General features: G+C 39.6%; 2 protein-coding genes across 16 annotated transcripts in view; one reads left to right on the forward strand and one right to left on the reverse strand.

The window, feature by feature from the left end:
• LOC125104497 (translation initiation factor IF-2-like) overlaps positions 1 to 17157 on the forward strand; it is an 88787-nt gene extending 71630 nt beyond the window's left edge. The window contains exons 4-5 of the mRNA XM_047737081.1: positions 15413 to 15492; positions 16781 to 17157. The gene's annotated coding sequence lies outside the window, so the exon portion shown is untranslated. The remainder of the gene's footprint in view (positions 1 to 15412; positions 15493 to 16780) is intronic.
• HEATR5A (HEAT repeat containing 5A) overlaps positions 14003 to 24060 on the reverse strand; it is a 116565-nt gene continuing 106507 nt past the window's right edge. For all 15 annotated transcript variants that reach the window (XM_047737928.1, XM_047737924.1, XM_047737925.1 and 12 more), the window contains 2 exons: positions 15790 to 16003; positions 14003 to 15490 (listed from right to left, as the gene is read on the reverse strand). In XM_047737928.1, the coding sequence (XP_047593884.1) occupies positions 15183 to 15490; positions 15790 to 16003 (522 nt within the window). In that variant the 3' untranslated portion in view covers positions 14003 to 15182. The remainder of the gene's footprint in view (positions 15491 to 15789; positions 16004 to 24060) is intronic.

The raw sequence follows: 24060 nt of genomic DNA on the forward strand, positions 1-24060 counted from the left end.
GGTCAGTTGTGGATGTAGCTTAAAAGGTCATTGGCTTACTCGCAAGAATGCTGGCAGCCTCAACATTTGCTACAAATTCCTCTCATTAGTCAATTGTTTTTGAATTTCTTTCCCACTGTTAAACCCAAGAATGTCTTTTGCCTGAGTGTACTATTCTCAGCTGATCTCTTTTCCCTGAGATGTTAGGAATGAGGCCTTGCAGCATCCTCTGTGAGTCACAGGTCAGGAGGCAGGAAGTCTTTCAAGTTCTTTGCATACAGCCTCTATCCTCCCTGTCTCAAAAGGGCATTGATAGCATTTCTGAGCCTTAGACCCAGAAGTATCAGAATTAGAAAGGATCTCAGAAAGCCTTCTGAGAAAGTAATGAACCATGCTGGTTTACCTGGTACTGAAAAGCTTGCTAGGACATAGAACTTTCAGTGCTGAAACGGGGACTCCTAAGCAAACTGGGATACTTGGTCACACTACACTGGTTTTTTGTTGTTGTCGTTTGTTTACACTTAACTGTTCTGCAGAGAAGAAACTGCAGCCCAGGAGGCTGACTTGCCCAAGCTAACAAAATTAGTCAGTGGCAGATCTCGAATTAGAATCCAGATCCATGGTGCTAGAATTCAGTTCCTTTTCTTTGCTGGTACTTCCTTATATTCAGTCACACAGTGCATCGCACACAATAGGTGCTTATGTTTTTGTTGTGGTTGTTTTCTGAGTTCAAGGGAAGTGATTTTTGCAGATACAGTAATTCTTAATTAGCAATGATCTCACTCAAGGCCGTCATGAATCAATTGTGAAACCAGGTCTCTGGTTTCTAGACTCTGAACAGAACAGAGTGAACAAAGGGAAGGAAAGCTCAGTGAGGAATAGAAGTGGTTCAGAAAACACAAGGCTTGTGCAAAAGAGGCCCATGTGTGCAGGTGTGCTGAGCAATACTGCAGCGGGGAACATAAAGGACATATAGAAATCAATCCGCAACAGTGTGGAGTATAAACACTGAAGAGAAGGATGTATGCTTTCCTTGTCCTCAGAGAAGAGAGTATGGTAGAAAGAAAATCGTCATCATTCTCCTGATAAGGGAAGAAATGTAGCCATGGCCATACACACACAGAGACCCATGTGGTAAAGACCAGGTAATGAAAAAACTCCGTGACCTGATATTGATGGTTATATGTTTTCCAAGGACAAAAGAACTAAGTCCCAGCAGTGTTCTTTGTGCTACTAGGTCTGAGATCTGCTCTGTTCTTCTTGCCAGGTTTCTCCTCCTGGATACTGAGTTTTTAATAAAGTAGCATAAATACTAGGGATCATTAGCTGTTATACCTAGAACTTTATGATTGCTTACCTAAGCTCTACAGTATCCCATTCAATGCAATGGTCTTTTGGCCTGCAAGAGGCACTGTTGTTATCTGGGTGAAGGAATGAGAGAAAGCATTTGGGATGTGATGAGTTGAGGATAAAGACTAAAGAAATGACTACTGGAAACAAAGCTCTGTCTTCACCAACTCATATTGTGGGGTAGAGCTTGGCACTTAATTTCTTTCATCTGGGATGGAGCCCAAGGAAGTGGGACATGGAAAAGGAGCAGCATGAATAAAATGGAAGTGACTAAGGTGTTTTGACACTCATTAAGATGGGTGTTACTCTCAAAATGGAAGCCAGGTGCCTACTTTTCTATTCCACCACACCTTTTCCTGCTGGTGACCAGGGACAGAATTACCTGGCTCTTCTGACTAATACCTAAAACCACAGGTGAACAGAGACAGAACTGACCTACTTTGGAAATACGTGTCACGGTGTTAATCAGCAAACTTACTGCAGGCCGTGGTCATGTGGCCTCACAGCTATTCTGCTTTAGGCTGAAGGCCAGACTGGGAGCCGACCTTAAATAGGGTGGCACTTCCAAGAAACAAGTGCTAGGGGCGCCTGGGTGGCTCAGTGGGTTAAAGCCTCTGCCTTCGGCTCAGGTCATGATCTCAGGGTCCTGGGATCGAGCCCCGCATCACAATCTCTGCTCGGCAGGGAGCCTGCTTCCTCCTCTCTCTCTCTGCCTGCCTCTCTGCCTACTTGTGATCTGTCAAAGAAATAAATAAAATCTTTAAAAAAAAAAGAAACAAGTGCTAGTTAAAAGTGCAAATTAGGGACACCTGGGTGGCTCAGTTGGTTAAGCAGCTGCCTTCGGCTCAGGTCATGATTCCAGCGTCCTGGGATCAAGTCCCGCATCGGGCTCCTTGCTCAGCAGGAGCCTGCTTCTCCCTCTGCCTCTGCCTGCCATTCTGTCTGCCTGTGCTTGCTCTCTCTCCCTCTCTGACAAATAAATAAAATCTTTAAAAAAATAAAAAATAAAAATAAAAGTGCAAATTATTGGGAACTTACCACTGACACTCTGAATCAGATTTTTTTTTTAAATAAACTTTTAAATTTAGAATAGATTTACAGAAAAGTTGTTAAGATAGGATAGAGTTGGGGTACCTGGGTGGCTCAGTGGGTTAAGCCTCTGCCTTCAGCTCAGGTCATGATCTCAGGGTCCTGGGATCGAGCCCCAAATCAGGCTTTCTGCTCAGCGGGGAGCCTGCTTCTCCCTCTCTCTGCCTGCCACCCTGCCTACTTGTGATCTCTCTATCAAATAAATAAATAAATAAATAATCTTAAAAAAAAAAAGATAGAATAGAGTTGAAATATGCCACACATTTACTTTTTAACTACTAACACAGTACATTAGTATGGTACATTTGTCACAAGTGGTGAGTCAATATACTTTATTAACTAAAGTTCGTACTTAATTTGAATTTCCTTAGTTTTTACCTAATACCCTTCTGAGATCCCATCCAGAATGTCACAATACATTTAGTCGTGTCTTCTTAGGTTCTTCTTGGTTGCTAGTTTTTCAGACTTTCCTTGCTTTTGATGACCTTGACAGTTTGGTGTTTTAAATAATGTCTGTCAATTTGGGTTTGTCTGATGTTTTTCTCATCATTAGACTGGTGTTACAGGTTTTTGGGAAGAAGACCACAGAGGTGAAGTGCTATTCTCATCACGTATCAAGGGCACACACTATCAGCATAACTTATTGATGTTAATCTTGATCACCTGGCATAAGTTGCATTTTAAGGGTTTTCCAGTAGAAAGTTCTTTCTTCCTCCCCTTTTCTTTTTTTTTTTTTTTTAAAGATTTTATTTATTTATTTGACAGAGAGAGATCACAAGCAGGCAGAGAGGCAGGTAGAGAGAGAGGAGGAAGCAGGCTGCCTGCTGAGCAGAGAGCCCGATGCGGGGCTCGATCCCAGGACCCCGAGATCATGACCTGAGCCGAAGGCAGTGGCTTAACCCACTGAGCCACCCAGGCGCCCCCTTCCTCCCCTTTTCTTTGACAGGAAGTCACTACGTGCCACCTACACTAAGGGGTGGGCAGTTAAGTTGCACCTCCCTGAGGCTGGAATAGTTACATAAATTATTTGGAATTCTTCAACATAGAGGATTTTCTACTTTCCATCATTTATTCAGTTATTTACATCAGTATAGACAAATGGACATTTATACTTTGATATATCCCCATTGGCTTTTTTGTTTTTAGTGGTTCATTACTTCCTGGCATTTATTTTTTGGGTAGGCACCTCTTTTTTTCAACAAGCTTTCCTGATGTTTCCAAGCATACTATACGTAAGTAGGGTTTTTTTTTTTTTTTAAGATTTTATTTATTTATTTTACACAGAGAGAGAGATCACAAGTAGGCAGAGAGGCAGGCAGAGAGAGGGGGAAGCAGGCTCCCTGCCGAGCAGAGAGCCTGATGCAGGACTTGATCCCAGAACCCTGGGATCATGACCTGAGCTGAAGGCAGAGGCTTAACCCACTGAGCCACCCAGGCGCCCCCGTAAGTAGGTTTTGACAGAGAAGAACTTCCCATGTTTGTGAGATCCACGTGAGTCACACGGGCTGCAGTTAAAAATTAGTCTCAGGCCCCTCCTCTGATGATTCTGATGTAGTAGTCCTAGGGTGAGTCTCAAGATCTGGATTTTATAACTATTTTCCGATGATTCTTATAATCAGACATGTAAACATGGCCTTGATATAATTTTAATGAAGACTTTGGGGTAAGGCTTAAATTAGATAGATAACTACAATCCATGGTATTGGAAGAATAATGATTTACCCTTGGGGTTCCAAGTGTGTTCACATGCACTCCGATTTGATTCTCATTATCAAAGTAAAAAGGAGGAAGAACATTTTGTAGATGAGAAGAGTGAAAACTCAGTAAGGTATCTTTCCTAAAAATCACACAGTTGGGTATACCACCATACCATGGCGAATAGGCAGAAAAGCAACAGAGAATCTGATGTGTTTGGGGAATTGAAATAGTACTATTAAGTAAGATAACTAAAAAGACAGTTATTAGTCTGCTGGTTTTTAAGCAATTAAGAATTATACTCTATCATAATAAAACTGATCTACACAAAGCACTGTTCCCAGTACCCTTTCATCCCTACAAAATAAACCAAATTCTCTTTATATATTGAGCAACTACTATATGCCAAGTGTAGCCTAGTCTCTTAAATTCTTTTTAAGACTCCATTTTCCTTTTTTCTTCAAATTTTAACTAAAATTCTAGTTAACATATATGTAATACTGGTTTCAGAATTTAATGATTCATCACTTATATATAACACCCACTGCTTAACACAACAGGTGCCCTACTTAATACCCATCACTCACTTAGCCAAACCCCTACCTCCCTCCCCTCCAGCAACCCTGTTTATTCTCTCTAGTTAAGAGTCTCTGTTTTATTTCCATCTCCCTATGTTCATCTGTTTTATTTCTTAAATCCCACATGAGTGAAGTCATGATATTTGTCTCTTATTTTGTTTAGCATAATACACTCTAGCTCCATCCACCTGACTCCGTTTTTAAACTTGAGGAATAGGGGGCCTAGGTGGCTCAGTGGGTTAAGCCTCTGTCTTCAGCTCAGGTCATGATCTCAGGGTCCTGGGATCGAGTCCCCCATCAGGCTCTCTGTTCAGTGGGGAGCTTGCTTTCCTCTCTCCCTCTCTGCCTGCCTCTCTGCCTACTTGTAAACTCTGTCAAATAAATAAAATCTTAAAAAAAAATTTCAGAAATAAATCTGTATGAGTTTTCTAGTGCTACTGTAACAAAATATCACTACAATAGTTCCCCCTTACCTGTGGGAGATAAGGTCTAAGACTCCTAGTCAATGCCTAAGACCGTGGATACTACAGATACTATCCTTTTTCCTATATACATATATTATATGTGTATTATATTTCCTATATACATATATTTATGATAAAGTTAACTTATAAAGTAGGCACAGCAAGAGATTAACAATAGTAAAATAGAACAATCGTAATAAAATTATGCAAATGTGGTCTCTTTCAAAATATCTAATTGTAGGGGTGCCTGGGTGGCTCAGTGGGTTGAGCCGCTGCCTTCGGCTCAGGTCATGATCTTAGAGTCCTGGGATCGAGCCCCGCGTTGGGCTCTCTGCTCAGCAGGGAGCCTGCTTCCTCCTCTCTCTCTACCTGCTTCTCTGCCTGCTTGTGATCTCTCTCTGTCAAATAAATAAATAAAATCTTTAAAAAAAAAATATCTAATTGTACTGAACTTCATCTTCTTGTGATGACATGAGATGATAAAACGCCTATTTGATGGGATGAAGTGACATGGTCAATAACACGGATGTTACGACACATCGTCAGGCTCCTGTTGATCTTATGCTTAGGAAGATCATCTGCTGCTGGACCCTTGTTGACCTGCATAACTGAAACACTGGAAAGTGACACTATGGATAATAAGGAAAACAACAGAAACTTACTCTTCCACAGTTCTGAAGGCTAGAACCCAAAATTAAGGTGTTGGCAGGGCCATGCTTCCTCCAAAGCCTCTAGGGGAGGATCCTTCCTTGCTTCTTCAAGCTTCTAGTAAGGCCAGACATTCCTTGGCCTCTATAACTCGTAATGCCTGTCTCTGCCTCCATCTTCACAGGTCCATCTTTCCTCTGTGTCTTCACACAGCATTCTCCTCTCCTACAATGACACTAATCAAATTGGATTAAGGGCCTCCCTAACTTAATATGATAATTATTAACTATCTTAACCACTTACATTTGCCATGAGCCTATTTCCAAATAAGGTCCCATTCTGAGGTACTAGGGGTTAGGACTTCAACATCTTTTTGGGAGATATGATTCAACCCATAACAGACTTGTGCCACACAATACACCCTTTCAAAGTGTACTATTCTGTGGGTTTTAATATATTCACAAGATTGTGGAGCCAGTATCACTAGTTCAGGACCATTTTCTTCATTCCAAAAGGATAACCCCATACCCATTAGCACTCCCCAACCTCAACCCTCCCCAACCCCTGGCAACCACTAATCTACTTTCTGTCTGTACAGATTTGCCTCTTCAGGGCACCTGGGTGGCTCAGTTGGTTAAGCATCTGCCTTGGGCTCAGGTCATGATCCCCAGGACTTGGGATTAAGTCTCACATCAGGCTCCTTGCTTAGTGGGAAGCCTGCTTCTTCCTCTGCCTGCAGCTGCCCCTGCTTGTGCTGACAAATAAATAAAATCTTGAAAAAGAAAATTGACTATTCATAGGCATTTCGTGTAAATGGACATTTCATGTAAATGGAATCAGATAATAATAAGATTCAGCTACATTATAACATGTATCAGCACTTCATTCCTGTTTATGGCTGAATAATATTCAATTGTATGACAATATATATAATTTTATTTATACATTCATCAGTTGATGGACACTTGTTCCCACTTTTGGGTATTATCAAAAATTATGCTATAAATATTCATGTACATTTTTAATGTAACTTTAATTTTTTTTTTAAAGATTTTATTTATTTATTTGACAGACAGAGATCACAAGTAGGTAGAGAGGCAGGCAGAGAAGGAGGGAGGAAGCAGGTTCCCTGCTGAGCAGAGAGCCTGATGCAGGACTCGATCCTAGGACCCTGAGATCATGACCTGAGCTGAAGACAGAGGCTTTAACCCACTGAGCCACCCAGGCACCCCTAAAAAAATTTTTTTAAGTTTAGCTCCATACCCATTGTAGGGCTTGAACTCACAACTCAAGAGATTAAGAGCTGCACACTCTACAGACTGAGCCAGCCAGGTGCCCCTGTGTGACTGTTTTTAATTTTTTCAGACCTAGGACTGGAATTGCTAGATCATATCATAATTATAGTGAACTTTTTGAGAAATGGCCAAACTGTTGTCCAAAACAGATGTACTAATTCTCACTAGTAATGTACAAAGGTTCTGATTTCTGCACATCCTCTACAGCACTTATTATTGTCTTTTTTTTTTTAAGTAGGCTCAACGTCCTACTTAACTCAACGCCTTCTTTAAGTTTGGAGCTCAATTTGGGGCTCGAACTCACGACCCTGAGATCAAGACCTGAGCTGAGATCATGAGTTGGACACTTAACCAACTGATCCACTCAGGTGCCCCTGTTGTTATCTTTTTGATCATAGCCATCCCAGTGGATATAAGCGGTCTCTCACTGTGGCTTTGCATTTCCCTAATGACCAAAGATGTTGAGTATCTTTTCATGTGTATATCAGCCATTTATATATCTTCTTTGGAGAAAGGCACATTTAAATCCTTTGCCCGGGGTGCCTGGGTGGCTCAGTAGGTTAAAGCCTCTGCCTTCAGCTTGGGTCATGATCCCAGGGTCCTGGGATTGAGCCCCACATCAGGGCTCTCTGCTCAGCAGGGAGCCTGCTTCCCTTCCTCTCTCTCTGCCTACCTGTGATCTCTGTCAGATAAATAAATAAAAAATCTCAAAAAAAAAATATCCTTTGCCCAATTTTAAATTTTCTTTTCATTGTTGAGTTCAAAGAGTTCTTTATATATTCTGGATACTAGGATCCAGAGGATTTGCAAAACTTTCCCTCCCATTCTGTGGATTATCTTTTCACTTTCTTGGTGGTTGTCTCTGAAGCATCAAATTTTTAGTTTTGATCAAGTCCAACTTAGCTACATTTTATCTAGTGCTTAAGGTGTCATAGTGGAGAAACCACTGAAAAATAAGCTCTTTAAAATGATTACAGAAGATGATTATGAAACTAACATAATGAGATATGCTAGACAGGTTTTCAAGGAAGAACTTGGAAACTCCCAGCCTTTTAAAATAGTTCCAAATTGCTGTAAATGATTTAGGTGTGTGTGTGTTCAGAGACAGGTTCTAAGGTGATTTCTGGAAGTCCCAGTACATGTTAAGAGTATTAATCAAACAACTAAGGAAACATCTTCATATTGTAGACAATTCTACAACATTTTTGATACAACACTGAGAAATCAGAATGGTCACATTACTAGTGAAAAGAAAAAAACATTTGCAATGAAAAATGTAGCAAATGGCAGAGTACCCTGAGTGGAGAACGCACAGGACTGAAGAATAGGAAGTACATTGTCTAACCACTTTTTATTCGATATTGACTTACAGTAGGTCTGTTGACTGCTGAAACAAAAGCATATCCATACCTTAGAAAATCTACCTTTAAGACATTTTTGTGTTCAAACAATTGCCTAGAAGATGTGTTTCTAATAACTGCCTGATACAAGGGAGAAAAGGTATGGGAAGACCAATCAGTGGAGAGCATTCCTCCAGCATTTGATTATAAAATATGAGGCCCAAAGCCTTGTTAAGATCAGAAACTGAGAGAAATACTGGGGTTTATAGGCCTCGTTGTTTAGTAGTGGGCCTCTGTTTTGGCTGTGTATGCATTTCTTTTTTCTGAGGCCACTTCACTACCTCCAGTAGGGAAGGCCACTCCACTACCTCCACTTCACTACATTACCTCCAGTAATGGTACTAACAAAACTGTTCTTGCGGTGTCACTGGCGTACTTTGAATTGCTTTAAAAAATATCACTTTTGTTCCTTCTTAGAATATTTTATTTTACAAAGCAATCCATTACTTCTGATACGGGCGGGAATGTACATATTTGCTAATCAAGTTATTTGTGCCTCTAGATATTTTTTCCAGAAAAAAGTGATTAAATTCTGATCCCATTAAGCAAAACATTGTCAGTATTAGTTTTTAACTGGCAGCAATGGCCTAATTTCTTTTTTTTTTTTTTTAAGATTTTATTTATTTATTTGAGAGAGAGACAGTGAGAGAGAGCGTGAGCGAGGAGAAGGTCAGAGGGAGAAGCAGACTCCCCGTGGAGCTGGGAGCCCAATGCGGGACTCGATCCCGGGACTCCAGGATCATGACCTGAGCCGAAGGCAGTCGTCCAATCAACTGAGCCACCCAGGCGTCCCTGGCCTAATTTCTTAAAAAAATAGTTAGAATTTTTCAAAAAATAAGGTTTTTTTTGGATATATTACCTATTTAAGGAATGATATGTGAATATATATGAAGAATGGCTATCAAGTAATAAGAATTTTCCCCAAATAGCCTGTGGAATCATCATTTAAAAAAAAAAGATTTATTTATTTGACACAGAGTAAGAAAGATTACAAGTAGGCAGAGAAGCAGGCAGAGGGGAAGGGGAAAGCAGCCTCCCTGCCGAGCAGAGAGCCGGATGCGGGGCTCCATCCCAGGACCCTGGGATCATGACCCAAGCCAAAGGCAGAGGCTTAACCCATTGAGCCACTCAGGTGCCCCAGGAATCATCATTTTATAGTGCCTTAAAGAGAAAAGTCAGCAGGAATCCTACCCAAACAGAAATGCAATGAAAGAAAGCTAGTTTCTTTAAATATACAGAACTTGGGATTGTATTTGTGTTCTGTACTGGATATCATCAAAACAACATAAAATTTCCCATTTCCTCAAAGTTAAAAGCACAGGAAGGCATTAGTTGAAAAGACTAGTAAACAAAAAAGTCGGGCACATGGGTGGCTCAGTTGATTGGCCGGTTGCCTTTGGCTTAGGTAGTGATTCTGAAGTCCCGGGATTGAGTCCTGCATCAGGTTCCCTGCTTGGCGGGGAGTCTGCTTTCTCCTCTGACCCTCCCCCTCTAAAATAAATAAACAAAATCTTAAAAAAAAAAAAAAGAAAGAAAAAAGAAAAAAGAAGTCAACACAGACACAATTAATTAATTGGTGGGTGATTAGTGTCAGACAGCAAGGAGTTAGAGAACTGTATTTCTAGCAAACATAGAGGTAAAATTCTCCTGATAAACTGAGGTATTCCCAAGGTTAACAAGTTATTTGTAAAGAGGAAAGCATATTCAGCTGATGGAGAAAATGCAAGATATGTAATTACCTTGGTAATAAAGTTATAATAAAAAGACAAAGGGATTTGTATTTCCCTGATGCCGAGTGATATGGAGCACTTTTTTCATGTGTCTGTTGGCCATCTGGATGTCTTCTTTGCAGAAATGTCTGTTCATGTCCTCTGCCCATTTGTTGATTGGATTATTTGTTCTTTGGGTGTTGAGTTTGCTAAGTTCTTTATAGATTTTGGACACTAGCCCTTTATCTGATATGTCATTTGCAAATATCTTCTCCCATTCTGTCAGTTGTCTTTTGGTTTTGCTGTGCAAAAGCTTTTGATCTTGATAAAATCCCAATAGTTCATTTTTGCCCTTGCTTCCCTTGCCTTTGGTGATGTTCCTAGGAAGATGTTGCTGCGGCTGAGGTCGAAGAGGTTGCTGCCTGTGTTCTCCTCAAGGATTTTGATGGATTCCTTTCTCACATTGAGATCCTTCATCCATTTTGAGTCTATTTTCGTGTGTGGTGTAAGGAAATGATCCAATTTCATTTTTCTGCATGTAGCTGTCCAATTTTCCCAACACCATTTATTGAAGAGGCTGTCTTTTTTCCATTGGACATTCTTTCCTGCTTTGTCGAAGATGAGTTGACCATAGAGTTGAGGGTCCATTTCTGGGCTCTCTATTCTGTTCCATTGATCTATGTGTCTGTTTTTGTGCCAGTACCATGCTGTCTTGATGATGACAATGAGATATCACCTCACACCAGTCAGAATGGCTAAAATTAACAAGTCAGGAAATGACAGATGCTGGTGAGGATGCGGAGAAAGGGGAACCCTCCTACACTGTTGGTGGGAATGCAAGCTGGTGCAACCACTCTGGAAAACAGCATGGAGGTTCCTCAAAATGTTGAAAATAGAACTACCCTATGACCCAGCAATTGCACTGCTGGGTATTTACCCTAAAGATACAAACGTAGTGATCCGAAGGGGCACGTGCACCCGAATGTTTATAGCAGCAATGTCTACAATAGCCAAACTATGGAAAGAACCTAGATGTCCATCAACAGACGAATGGATAAAGAAGATGTGGTATATATACACAATGGAATACTATGCAGCCATCAAAAGAAATGAAATCTTGCCATTTGCGACGACGTGGATGGAACTAGAGGGTATCATGCTTAGCGAAATAAGTCAATCGGAGAAAGACAACTATCATATGATCTCCCTGAAATGAGGGAGAGGAGATGCAACATGGGGGGTTAAGGGGGTAGGAGAAGAGTAAATGAAACAAGATGGGATTGGGAGGGAGACAAACCATAAGTGACTCTTAATCTCACAAAACAAACTGAGGGTTGATGGGGGGAGGGGGGTGGGGAGAGGGGGGGTGAGGTTATGGATATTGGGGAGGGTATGTGCTATGGTGAGTGCTGTGAAGTGTGTAAACCTGTTGATTCGCAGACCTGTACCCCTGGGGATAAAAATATATGTTTATAAAAAAAAAAAAAAAAAGACAAAGGGAATTCTTTAGGATACAGCATAGAGGAAATTCTTTTCAAAATTATTGTTATGAAGAACCATTCAGGTTTTGCATTCTCTCAAGTAAGTACTATTTTCTAAGCCTGTATTTTATGATATTCCATGGATTAATTAAGTTCATCTTGGAAGCCTTGGTTGTCTTCTTTGGGCTCCCACAGCATTATGCTTATACCTTTTTTTTTAAAGTTTATTTATTTAAGTCTCTACACCCAGTGTAGGCCTCAAACTTAAGAACCCTGAGATCAAGAGTTGCATGCTCTTCCAACTGAGCCAGTCAGGTGCTCCTATACTTAAAAACTCTTTACAGGACTTACTGTATTTATTTACATGCCTTGATGTTCCCTTTAAGGTTAATTTTGAAGTCTGTTTTATAGAAGTAATATTTTGCTACAATACTCTATTAATAGAAATCTGTTATATCCAATGTTATTTTTTAGGTCTTTCTTAAATAAGCTTTTAGGCATTAGATTAAAAAGAATGGGACTCAAATAGTAAATATGTCTGTATTTCTTCCCTTAGAAATATAAAAGCTCAAGACATTACCACTTTGTTTCAGCCAAGTTACTAACCAAGCTGGTTAAAGTGCATCAGCTTTATCACAACTGGAAACTCTTTAAAATAAAAGCAGATTTAAATTTTGATGTATTTTTCAGATTATTAACCTTTAAAACAAATAAAAACTTTTTTTTTTTTTTAAAGATTTTATTTATTTATTTGACAGAGAGAGATCACAAGTAGACAGAGAGGCAGGCAGAGAGAGAGAGAGAGAGAGGGAAGCAGGCTCCCTGCTGAGCAGAGAGCCCGATGCGGGACTCAATCCCAGGACCCTGAGATCATGACCTGAGCCGAAGGCAGCGGCTTAACCCACTGAGCCACCCAGGCGCCCACAAATCAAAACTTTAATCATCAATGCCTAATCATATAGTCTATTCCCATGCAAACTGTGGAGGACACAATTTAAAACAAAAACAGTAATAAAAACAAAACATTTTGCTTATTGATCAGAAAGCTTCTTGTGGCAATTTGGAGAAATACAACTGCAAACATCTTAGGTAAGCAGTGAGGAAGGCTCCCGAGGGAATTGGAACACTGGAAAAAGAGAAAAGCTATCCCTTGATGTAATCAGGACTGCCAGAGTACTTGTTTTGTTTCCAGCAGGGTCCATGCTGGTTTGAATAAGATAGGTTTGAATACCAGCTATTAAGCCTTAATTTCCTTATCATTAAGAATATATTTACTAATTCAGTGTTGTTTTAAACAAGGTGATACTCTAAAAAAAAAAAAAAAAAAAGGCTATAAGATAGTGCGTAACTCAAAGTTCCTAATTCCATGACACTGGACATATTATTTCCTAACTACTGACATTCATGTAATACCTCTAACCCAAACAATTCAGGAAACTATATCACTAAATGATGAGAAGACATCTTAATGTTCAAGTACAAACTAAATGAAACAGACCAAAGAACTCAAAAATCAAATTAATAATTTCTACCCTGAGAATAACCCATTTGCCTTGACAAAGGAGATTTCTGAGCTCAAATCCATCCTTTATCAGTGCAGTTCAACAGTGATTAAGTATTTAGTTGATGCCACAAAGGCAGTTACAAGACAAAATTCCCCCTTTGAGAAGGTGGACTAACGGGGGGATATCAAAATGCAATGTGAGGTTCCATGCATAGAAGAATGTGTAAAGTACTCCAGGGACATAGGTGAGGAAGCAGCTAAATTTGATTGGTGTAAGAGGAGGGTAAGAAGTGTTAAGGAGAGTTAACAAGGGGAACTGACATTTAAACCAGCTTACAAGAAATGGGAGTTTGCCAGATACAATAGAGAGAAGGCATTCAGATGAAGGAAACAGCAAGAAGTGTATACTCAAGGGGCGCCTGGGTGGCTCAGTGGGTTAAGCCACTGCCTTCGGCTCGGGTCATGATCTCAGGGTCCTGGGATCGAGCCCCGCATCGTGCTCTCTGCTCAGCAGGGAGCCTGCTTCCTCCTCTCTCTCTACCTGCCTCTCTGACTGCTTGTGATCTCTGTCAAATAAATAAATAAAATCTTAAAAAAAAAAAAAAAAAAGAAGTGTATACTCAAATTTGCAGAGACAATTAGGAAGATACAGTGTCCAAACCATTGCAAAGAATGCTCCAAAGAAAGGGCTCATCTGAGAAAAATGCCAAGTTACAAAGAAGGTATGTTATTTGCTCCACAGAATTGATTTTCTAGAATCTGTGAGACTAACCAGCCATCTTTTGTGGGCAAAATAATCTCAAATACAAGAATGATAAAGAAAATTAGCTTTATTTATGTAAATTAAAAAAATTGATTGTAGTGTTAGATTTGTCAAGTGTTTTCATTTTGAACAATTTACAAGAGTATTTATATACAAACATAATAAAATAGAGTATATCACATTGTTCCTGCTTGACTCAAAGTGTTTTCTCAATTTGGAACATGCCTCTATCACTCCAGTTTTTAATTTTTTAACAGGGAAATGCTATGTTGTGACATAGTGCTTGATTAATACATATAACACTGAAGTGGAAGGAGAGTCAGTGATTACCAACAGTTAAAAAATATTTTTTCAACCAATATGACTCTATCATTAGATTTTTTCTGTATTAAAATATGTTTCACAATAAAAAAACATACTTGCATTTGGTGATGATCTAAATTTGTTGTTTTCTATAAATCCATAGTTGACCTGAATATAAATACGAATTAAACTCATTAGTATGAATGTCTGTCATAAATGAAAACAAAATTACCAGAAGTAGAGGTAACAGAAAATCCACGTGAGAAACTGAAGTGGAAATGTCCTGTTCTATTTAAAATAAGTAAAATTTCCATTTCGTGAACCCAATACAAACCAAACCAAAAGGTGGTGAAAAGCCATGATATTTAAAGACACCAGATCTTAAGTCACACTGTAGAGCTGTAATTAACTTGTACTACTATTTATTGGATAATTCTAAACCAACTTCCTAAATATCTTTCCAATCATTATGTTGTTTGAAAAATACAAGAAAGTTTAATATAATTACTGAATAAGGCAGAATTTTAAATTAGCAATTAGGATACAATATAAATGAAGATAATTTAGAATCAATCTCTATCTACCAAAGTATTAAGTACATCATGTGTGTATGGACTGTCAGAAGAAAGCCATTTCATTTCTAAAGCAGACTGGATTTTAAGTAAGCTCCTGGATTGTTAAGTAACTTCAATTTTTTAGCACTTTCTTGAAATTCCTGGCAAGAGCTCTGTGATTTTATTAAATTGAAAAAAAAAAACCACCCATAAAAAATGTTAAGTTTGATATTACTTTGAAAAGTCACAGCTGTTTAAGACAATCAACCAGACTTCCAAGTGCACTTGTGTCTAAAATGTCACTTTTGTCCCCAAAGAGAAGGAAATAATCAAGTATTTTATTAAGGTGCTTACTATTAAAACAGAGGAATCAGAGGAAATTGGTCTTTAATTGGATGCTTGCATTCTTTCCAGGGTTCTTAGTATGTTTAGATGTCGGTATCTTGACTTTGACATTTTCCCGATTGCCCTTGATAGCAGCCTCCAGGCGGGCTTTCAGGGCTGGAGAAGAAGCCATTACATTTTTAAAAACTGATGAATACTGAGGCCCAATCTGCATGAGATTTTGCAAAGCAAAGTCATGTAAATTTTTCATTACAGCAGTTGCTGATCCCAGAGCATTATCATCCAAAAGGAAGGAAATGAGGATGGGCAGAAGACAGGCCACCAGCTGAGAACCTGTTAAGTAAATAAATGATTTTTAAGTCCTGGATTGAAGGTTGTAAGTGTTTAATATATACAGCTGTAAACTCACTTATCTGTATAGATTTTTTCCCACCGAAGGGGAAAAAGGATCCTTCTAATCTCTCAAATTAACACTCAATAATATCAATACTTGCAATTAATAACACTTGCCTTTCAATGAATGTGGAAATACAATGTTAAGTGACTAACTGAAAATTTTACATTTAAAATAACATTAAATTTCCGATTTGGGACGGATTCTTATTTAGTATGAATTTAGTGCTGACACTTACGGTGCTGTTCTTCAGCAATGGCTACCAGTGCTTCCAAGACCTTTATGCCTTCTTGAAAGATCTGAAGCTCAGTAGTGTCTTCAGGCTTTCTCTGGTCTATTTCCTGCAGTTTTTCCACAATAGAGGATACTAAAGAGTAAATGTATGGGTAGGAAACAGCTGGATTTGGATATTGAAAAACGGAAAGTAGGAGTTGATAGGTCTTGATTTGTACCTAATTAGGTAAGAGACAAAAACAGTATAAACTATAAATACAAATTTATATTAACATGCAGACTGTAATGTAAATTTTAAAAAAGGAAATAAAAATTGTGAATTAGAACCTTTTTAAAAAGAAGTCTCTAAAAAAGGCATTTAATTTCTAATTTATTTTTAATTGTGGAAATCCAAGTGCTAACAGTTGTTAAAAGAGGGACAAGAGGGCGCCTGGGTGGCTCAGTGGGTTAAGTCGCTGCCTTTGGCTCAGGTCATGATCTCAGGGGTCATGGGATCGAGCTCTCTGCTCGGCAGGGGGCCTGCTTCCCCCTCTCTCTCTGTCTGCCTCTCCGCCTGCTTGTGATCTCTCTCTGTCAAATAAATAAATAAATAAATAAAATCTTAAAAAAAAAAAAAAGAGGGACAAGAGCCCAAAATGGAGTCACCGGGCAAAGCCCAGGTTACCAAACCAGAACTCAATACCCAACTTGATTACAGTTTCAATCTCTCCCAGGACTAGAATCTTAAACCAGTCAATCTGCAATTACCTGGTCAGCACTAGTGAGGTGTTCTGCTAGACAGACCCCTGCTATCCCCCTAAGGAAGGTAGCTTTGCCTCAAACAATCCACTCTTTGCTAGTAATTTCCTTGCCCTTCCTCTTTCTGTCTATAAATCTTTGATTTTGTACAGCTCTTCAGAGCTCCTCTCTATTTGGTATATGGGATGCTGCCCAATTCATGAATAAAGCCAATAAGAGCTTTAAAATTTACTCAGTTGAATTTTGTTCCTTGACAGATTTGGTGGCAGTGATGGGATCCAAAGGAAACTTCTGAAGGCTTCAGGAGTTAAGGAGAAACACAGATGTGGACTGGTGGTTCCATCAGTCGTTCTCCATTTGTGTGGAATCCCAGTCTCCAGTCCCTATTTGTTGGGGTCTGTTGGGTTCAGTTCTTTCCCTAGCCCCCACATCTACACTGGGACTTGCTGGTGTTGCACATAAGGCCTTCTACTGGCCAGACTGCAATAACATCTATTTGGTCACTCCTGGTATGTTGATGTGCACATGAAGTAAAGGCTACAGCAGGTGGAAATCGAGGAAGCCAAAAAGCTGCAAAATTGGTGGGCACTGGTAGAGTAAGTACATAAAAACTGTCAGAGTGCTTGCTACCTGACCCTAAGACTCCTATCTAGGATAAGCTGGTCACAGAATGGGTTAGACTGACACAGATTACCCACCACCAACCTCAAGAAAATGTCCATGCAACAAAGCACACCATAAAACACCATGCAATCCCCAACCCAGTAGCACAACCCTCTTAGGTATTAGTTTGGCTCTGAGAGACCCAAAGAGTTAAAGAAATGGGATTCTTAAATACCAAAAAGTTGAGCACTCCACCTTTTGGCATACCTGCTTATTTTATGTCTGAGAACTATAGTCTCTGTAGCTATTAAGACCTAATAGAATGGCAAAATCTTACTAAAGGCAACTTAGAATTACAATGGCCATTATGGAGAAAGTGCCAATTACACAAGGTCATTTATTTAAGAAGTATGCTTAAAAGCAAGGATTCCCAAATCAAAGAGAATGGGATACCTATTTTAGTTGTTATGGAGAAACTTCCAGAAGGCTTTAAGGTACCAAAATAGTTTCATTGAAAGTTTCATTGCAAAAAGGGAATAAAAAATTAGACACAAAAGTTATCTAAAACAATACCTCTTGCACTGCAGCCCTCTGGGGGTGCATCATCAGAACACTGGCCCAGAAACTGGTATCTTATTTCTAATTAACTGGTATACTGGAAAAAAGATTGTTCTCAAAGGTTTTGCAAAAATCCTCCAACACCAATTCGAATGCCTCCATATCTACCTTGGAAGGAAGGTCCCATATAGGCCTCTCCCAGAGCAGAAAAGAGTCTGAGGGAATTTCTGGTACACGGCTATTATTCTTTTTTTTTTTTTAAAGATTTTACTTATTTATTTGCCAGAGAGAGATCACAAGTAGACGGAGAGGAAGGCAGAGAGAGAGAGAGAGAGAGAGGGAAGCAGGCTTCTTGCTGAGCAGAGAGCCCGATGTGGGACTCGATCCCAGGACCCTGAGATCATGACCTGAGCCGAAGGCAGCGGCTTAACCCACTGAGCCACCTAGGCGCCCCCATGGCTATTATTCTTTAAATCGACAAGGGAAACTAAAATTAAAATTAATGGAAAACCTCACACCAAATTCTGGTAGACACTAGAGCTACATTTTCTATGTAAATCCTATTCAGGACTGCACATGTGATCCTGGGGAAACTGGAAGAAGCCAGCTAAGGATGATAATCCTTATCAGAGTCCACTCTCCCAGATCTCTGTCTGTAGTAACCAGCAAATTGAGAAAAATAAAACATCTTTTGCAACCTCTTTGAGGATGACACTTGAATTCAAGGGAACTCAAGTAACTATATTCCCAAAGTGAGTCTATGGTCAAAATTTGGTCGAACTGGAAGCTGATTTTCAGAGCTTGATAGCAATTTTTTTTTTTTTTAAGATTCCTTCCTTAAGCTAAAATGAAACTCTGTACCCACTAAAATATTCCAAGACATACAACTCTAAATCAAAAACAGTAATCTTTTGATATCTTAGTTGACAATGTCTCAGATATAAAGAAAAAATTGGAGATAATGTAGTTATACAGGTAGGTCAACCTATGAAGTCTTTTTTTTTTTTAAAGATTTTATTTATTTACTTGACAGAGAGAGAGCACAGGCAGAGGGAGCGGCAGGCAGAGGGAGAAGGAGAAACAGCCTCCCACCTGAGCAAGGAGATGGACTCAGGACTTGATCCCAGGGCTAGGATCATGACCTGAGCTGAAAGCAGATACTCAATCAACTGAGCCACCCAGGGGCCCAACCTACGAGTCTTTTAAACTGCAAACCAGGGGTGCCTGGGTGGCTCAGTGGGTTAAAGCCTCTGCCTTCAGCTCAGGTCATGATCCCAGGGTCTTGGGATTGAGCCCCCTCCCCCACCAAAATCAGGCTCTCTGCTGAGCAGGGAGCCTGCTTCCTCCTCTCTCTGCCTGCTTGTGATATCTGTCAAATAAATAAATAAAATCTTAAAAAAAAAAAAAAAAACACTGCAAACCAATTCTTGAGGAATTAAAGGCAAAAACAGAAATGAAGCTCCAGAAACAATTCGAAATCCACCAGTCCTTTTTAGCAATCCTAAAACCTTCACTTTTTATCTCAAAAGGCTTATAAGTATTGTTAAAAATTCAGGCCAATGGGAACAAAAGTCCTTGCTGGAGGAACTTGCATTCTGTCCTTTGCCTTTGAGATGTAAATATTTTACCAGGTTTTCTCTAGGAACTCTTATCCCTAATTCCAGTTTTGTGTTTTTTTTTAAAGGGGGGGGTGGGGGCACCTGGGTGGCTCAGTTGGCTAAGCATCTGCCTTCAGCTCAGGTCATGATCCCAGGGTCCTGGGATTGAGTCCTGCATTGCGGGGGGGGGGGGGGGGTCCTTGCTCAGCAGGAGTCTGCTTCTCCCTCTGCTGCCACTCCCCCTGCTTGGTGCTAATAAATAAATAAATAAAAATAAGAATTAAAAAAAGGGAGAGGTGCTTGGGTGGCTCAGCTGGTTAAGCATCTGACTTGATCTCAGCTCAGGTCTTGATCTCAAGAATTGTGGGTTCAAGCCCTGCATTGGGCTCCATGCTGGGTGTGGAGCTTACTTTAAGAAAAAAAATGAATTACTATACAGTGGAATATTATTAAGCCATAAAAAGGAATGAACTCTTGCCATTTGCCATGACATGGGTAGAGCTACAGAGTATTATGCTGAGTGAAATATAAGAAACAAAACAAACAAGCAAAGGGAAAAAAAAAAAGAGGGAGGCAAACCAAGAAACAGACTCTTAACTATAAAGAACAAAAGGACTAACTAAACTAGAACTAACTAAAAAGAACTTAACTAAAAAGAACTTAACTAAAAACTTAACTAAAAAGAACAGAGGGGAGGTGGATGGGAGGTTGAGTGAAATAGATGAAGGGAATTAAATAATACACTTGTCATGATGAGCACTGACTAATGTATAGAATTGATGAGTCACTATATTGCACACCTGAAGCTAATATAACACTGTGTGTTAACTGGAATTTAAATAAATACTTTAGAAACACAATCTGGATCCAACTGCTCTTTAATCAACTAGTGAGTTTTATATCATTATACCTATCTCATGGCTCAAACTTTAAAATGAAAGCTCTTTGCTTGCAAACTTCTAAGGAGTGACCAGGCAGTGCCTTCACAAATGTCATGAATGTTCTCTAAGAGCACTGATTCCAAAATTTTGATGCCAAGATCCCTGACTTGAGGGTCTAAGTAACTTAGGAAGACAGCTGAGCACTCAATCCTTGTTTGACCAGTTCCTGGATGTGTGAGACACATACAACAGACCACCATTTTCAGTAAAACTCCTGATCCCCTACAAAAATGAGACTCATGCTCCTTTTCCTTTCTCTCTCTCTCTTCTTTTTTTTTGAAGATTTATGTATTTCAGACAGAGAGAGAGAGAGAATGCGTGAACAAAAGAGCATGAGTTGGGGGAAGGGGCACACGGAGAAGCAGGCTCCCTGCTGAGGAGGGAGCCTGATTCAAGGCTTGATCCCAGGACCCTGGGATCATGACCTGAGCCAAAGGCAGATGCCCAATCAACACCCAGAGGCCCTTCCTTTTACTTTCTGAGTCTCCCAGATGCTCTGTTTGTATCTGCTCTATGTCTTCAATAAATTCTGTTTGCTTTTCCTTTTTGCTTGTTTGACTTCTATACTGTGAAAAGCCGAGGATGCTTCTGAGGAGTCCTCAGACCTGGCCTGTATGCATCTGTATGTTTACTTAAAAATAGTTTCCATGGGGCGACTGGGTGGCTCAGTTGTTAGTCACCAGCCTTTGGGTCGGGTCATGATCCCAGGGTCCTGGGATTGAGCCCCGTATCAGGCTCCCTGCTTGGTGGGAAGCCTGCTTCTCCCTCTCCCAAACCCTCTGCTGTGTTCCATCTCTCACTGTGTTTCTCTCTGTCAAATAAATAAAATCTTATTTAAAAAAATAGTTTCCAAAAATCTTTTTGGTAACCTAAAACTTTAAAATTATACTGAGGTAAGTTGAAAGATGGGTATTCATTAATATCTGGATCATTTCCAATTAAAATAAAAACCTGAAACATTAATTACTAAACATAGGTTTATCTATTTTTGGTTTATTACCAAGAAACTTAAGATAGTTGGGTCTATTAGTAAACATGTTTGGTTCACCAGTGAAAAATATACTGAGGAAGGATATATTTTTAGAAATTACGAAATGTATTCATAAATTTGTCAATCTCAAGAATGTTGGTATAACAGTTCACAGTTGTTTACTTAGTTTTCCATTAGAAATTAAGGTTTCTGGGGCACCTGGGTGGCACAGTGGGTTGAGGGTCTGACTCTTGGTTTCAGCTCAGTTCATGATCTCAGGGTTATGGGACTGAGTCCTGGGTGAGGCTCCGCGCTTGATGCATAGTCTGCTTGAGACTCTTTTTCCCTCTGCCCTATCCCCCGCAAAGCACACACATGTTCTCTCTCCCTTTCTCAAATAAATAAATAAGGGGCTCCTGGGTGGTTCAGTTGGTTAAGTGTCTGCCTTTGGCTTGGGCTGTGATCCCAGGGCTCTGGGACTGAGCCCTGTGTGGGGCTCCCTACTCAGTCCTCCCTTGCCTTCTGCCCCCACCCCCTGCTCATGCTCTCTCTTTCAAATAAATAAACAAAACCTTAAGTAAACACATCTTAAAAAAAAGAAATTAAGGTTTCTAAGGGTTAAAAATGTTCATGTATGTAACTAAACTACTAGAAATAATTGTCAGCAAGTCCTCTAGCTCAAGCATACGCCCCAAAGTTAAGACCAGAAATAGACAAGATTGCTTAATTCATGCCATAACTGAAACCCATTGTTCTTATTTCTTATCATACTTTCTTGAGACACTGATGGAAGACGTTTTGCAATGACCTGAACATTCCAACTACCAGGCCAGAAAAGCCCTGATATCAAAGAAATGCCTAGAAGACCACATCCCATACCCTTCCCTGTCCATGATCACTTGCAGAATACATATAGACTCTTTCCTATGATCAGTGCTGCCTGCTCTTGGCATGAATTCTCCGAACCTCTCCCTATAAAACTCTAGGTGTCCATTTGTTGGCAGAGAGGTCAGTTGTCAAGGCTTGAGCCACCTCCCCTGGCTGCTGGCCCCCAAAATAAAGCTCTCCAATTCTCTTTTTCAAACCCTTGTCTCTTGAGTGATTGGCTTCTCTTGCGATTAGTTTATCTGAGTTTGTTTGGTAACAGTGTTGGTAAACCCAGCCAGGAGCTATGCATTTCATTTGTTCAGCCCCCTTGGGATTCCTAGGAATGGTGCAGTTGGCCTTGGCAGCGTGCCAGGGCTCAACCACTTGTTTCCTGAGTTAGTGGCTGTGATCCATCGATGGGTAACAGAATCATCTTTGTATCCTGGCAAAGCAGGATGTGTGTTTCAGTAAGAGAAAGAATGAAAGAACGAGGGATGTAGATGCACTTTTGTTAAGGGAAAAGAAAATAATTTTGTCCTAAAGTGAGGTTGGTTATTTCATAATGGGAAAGGGGAAAAATAGACAACAAAATCCGGAAGTACAAAAAGTAAAGTTGTAGGTTTGTGGAAAGGGATTTTGGGAAAGGAATTTTATTCATGGTCAAGTTACCTAAGATGAGAATAAATTTATGTAACTAAAAAAAAGAAAATGAGCTTTAATATCATAAACACACTGATACAAAATTAGAATTTGGTTTTCTTTCTGTTAAACAGACAAATTTTTCTTGGATTATTGGTCTCCTCTTGATAAAAGATTATAAAAGGTTTTTCTTTGCCTTATTAAAATAATATGCCTAGAAGACAAAGATTCTGAATATTATCAAAATAATTTCTCACGTTTCATATTGCCTTTATCAAGTCTTTGATTGCTTAGGAAAACTGAATGTTCTCTATTAAAAGAACTAAGTTTTATTTGTTCTTTAAACTACATAACTTTCTGTATTGCCCATGAAATCTTTAACTATCCTTCTGGCTAAATGGTAACTATGCATTTTTCACACTGACCTATATCGTTCTACCAGTATTTGATGAAATGTTTTATTTTTTTTATTTTTTAAAGATTTTATTTATTTATTTGACAGAGAGAGAGAGATCACAAGTAGGCAGAGAGGCAGACAGATAGAGGGGGGAAGGAGGCTCCCTGCTGAGCAGAGAGCCTGATGCGGGACTCGATCCCAGGACCCTGGGATCATGACCCGAGCTGAAGGCAGAGGCTTAACCCACTGAACCACCCAGGCACCCCTGATGAAATGTTTTAAAATCTTTTGATATTATTGGCCAATTTCCCCCAAATCTAATTGTAAATGAAGTCTTTCTGACCTGGAACCAATTCATTCTGCAGTGCATAAAGGAATAGGAAGTTAATTTAGCAAGTGAAGGGGTCTTAAAGGAATGAGATTAACTTGAGTGCACTGTTTTTGGGATGGGTACCATTATTTCATATCATATTCTTGAAGGCAGGCGAAGTCTTTCTTTTTTAGGAAATCCACTATAATAAGCTACAACGTATCTTACTAAGGGGCACCTGGGTGGCTTAGTCAGTTGAATGCCCAACTCTTGATTTTGGCTCAGATCATGATCTCAGGGTGATAAAACTGAGTCCCGTATCAGGCTCCACGCTCAATGAGGAGTCTGCTTCTCCCTCTCCCTCCACTCCTTGCAAGCAGGCTCTCTCTCTAAAATAAATAAATGAATAAAATCCTTAAAAAAATGAAAATGAAAACAAGTTATCTTACTAAATGTCCCTCGTAAGTTCCAGAGATACATCAATTTTAAGATGCCCTATTTCAAATTAAGGTTTTGTTTTGTTTTGTTTTAAATGTCCTTTATCTTTCTCCAACTATGTTCTATCCTTGGGGGCAAAGAGTAAGAACATTATTATTTGGCTTTGTCACCCTAAGAACAGAAATTGCTCCAAACCTAAAAACAAAAAATTCAGTC

Source organism: Lutra lutra, chromosome 7 (assembly GCF_902655055.1).
Source record: "Lutra lutra chromosome 7, mLutLut1.2, whole genome shotgun sequence".
Lineage (NCBI taxonomy): Eukaryota > Metazoa > Chordata > Mammalia > Carnivora > Mustelidae > Lutra > Lutra lutra.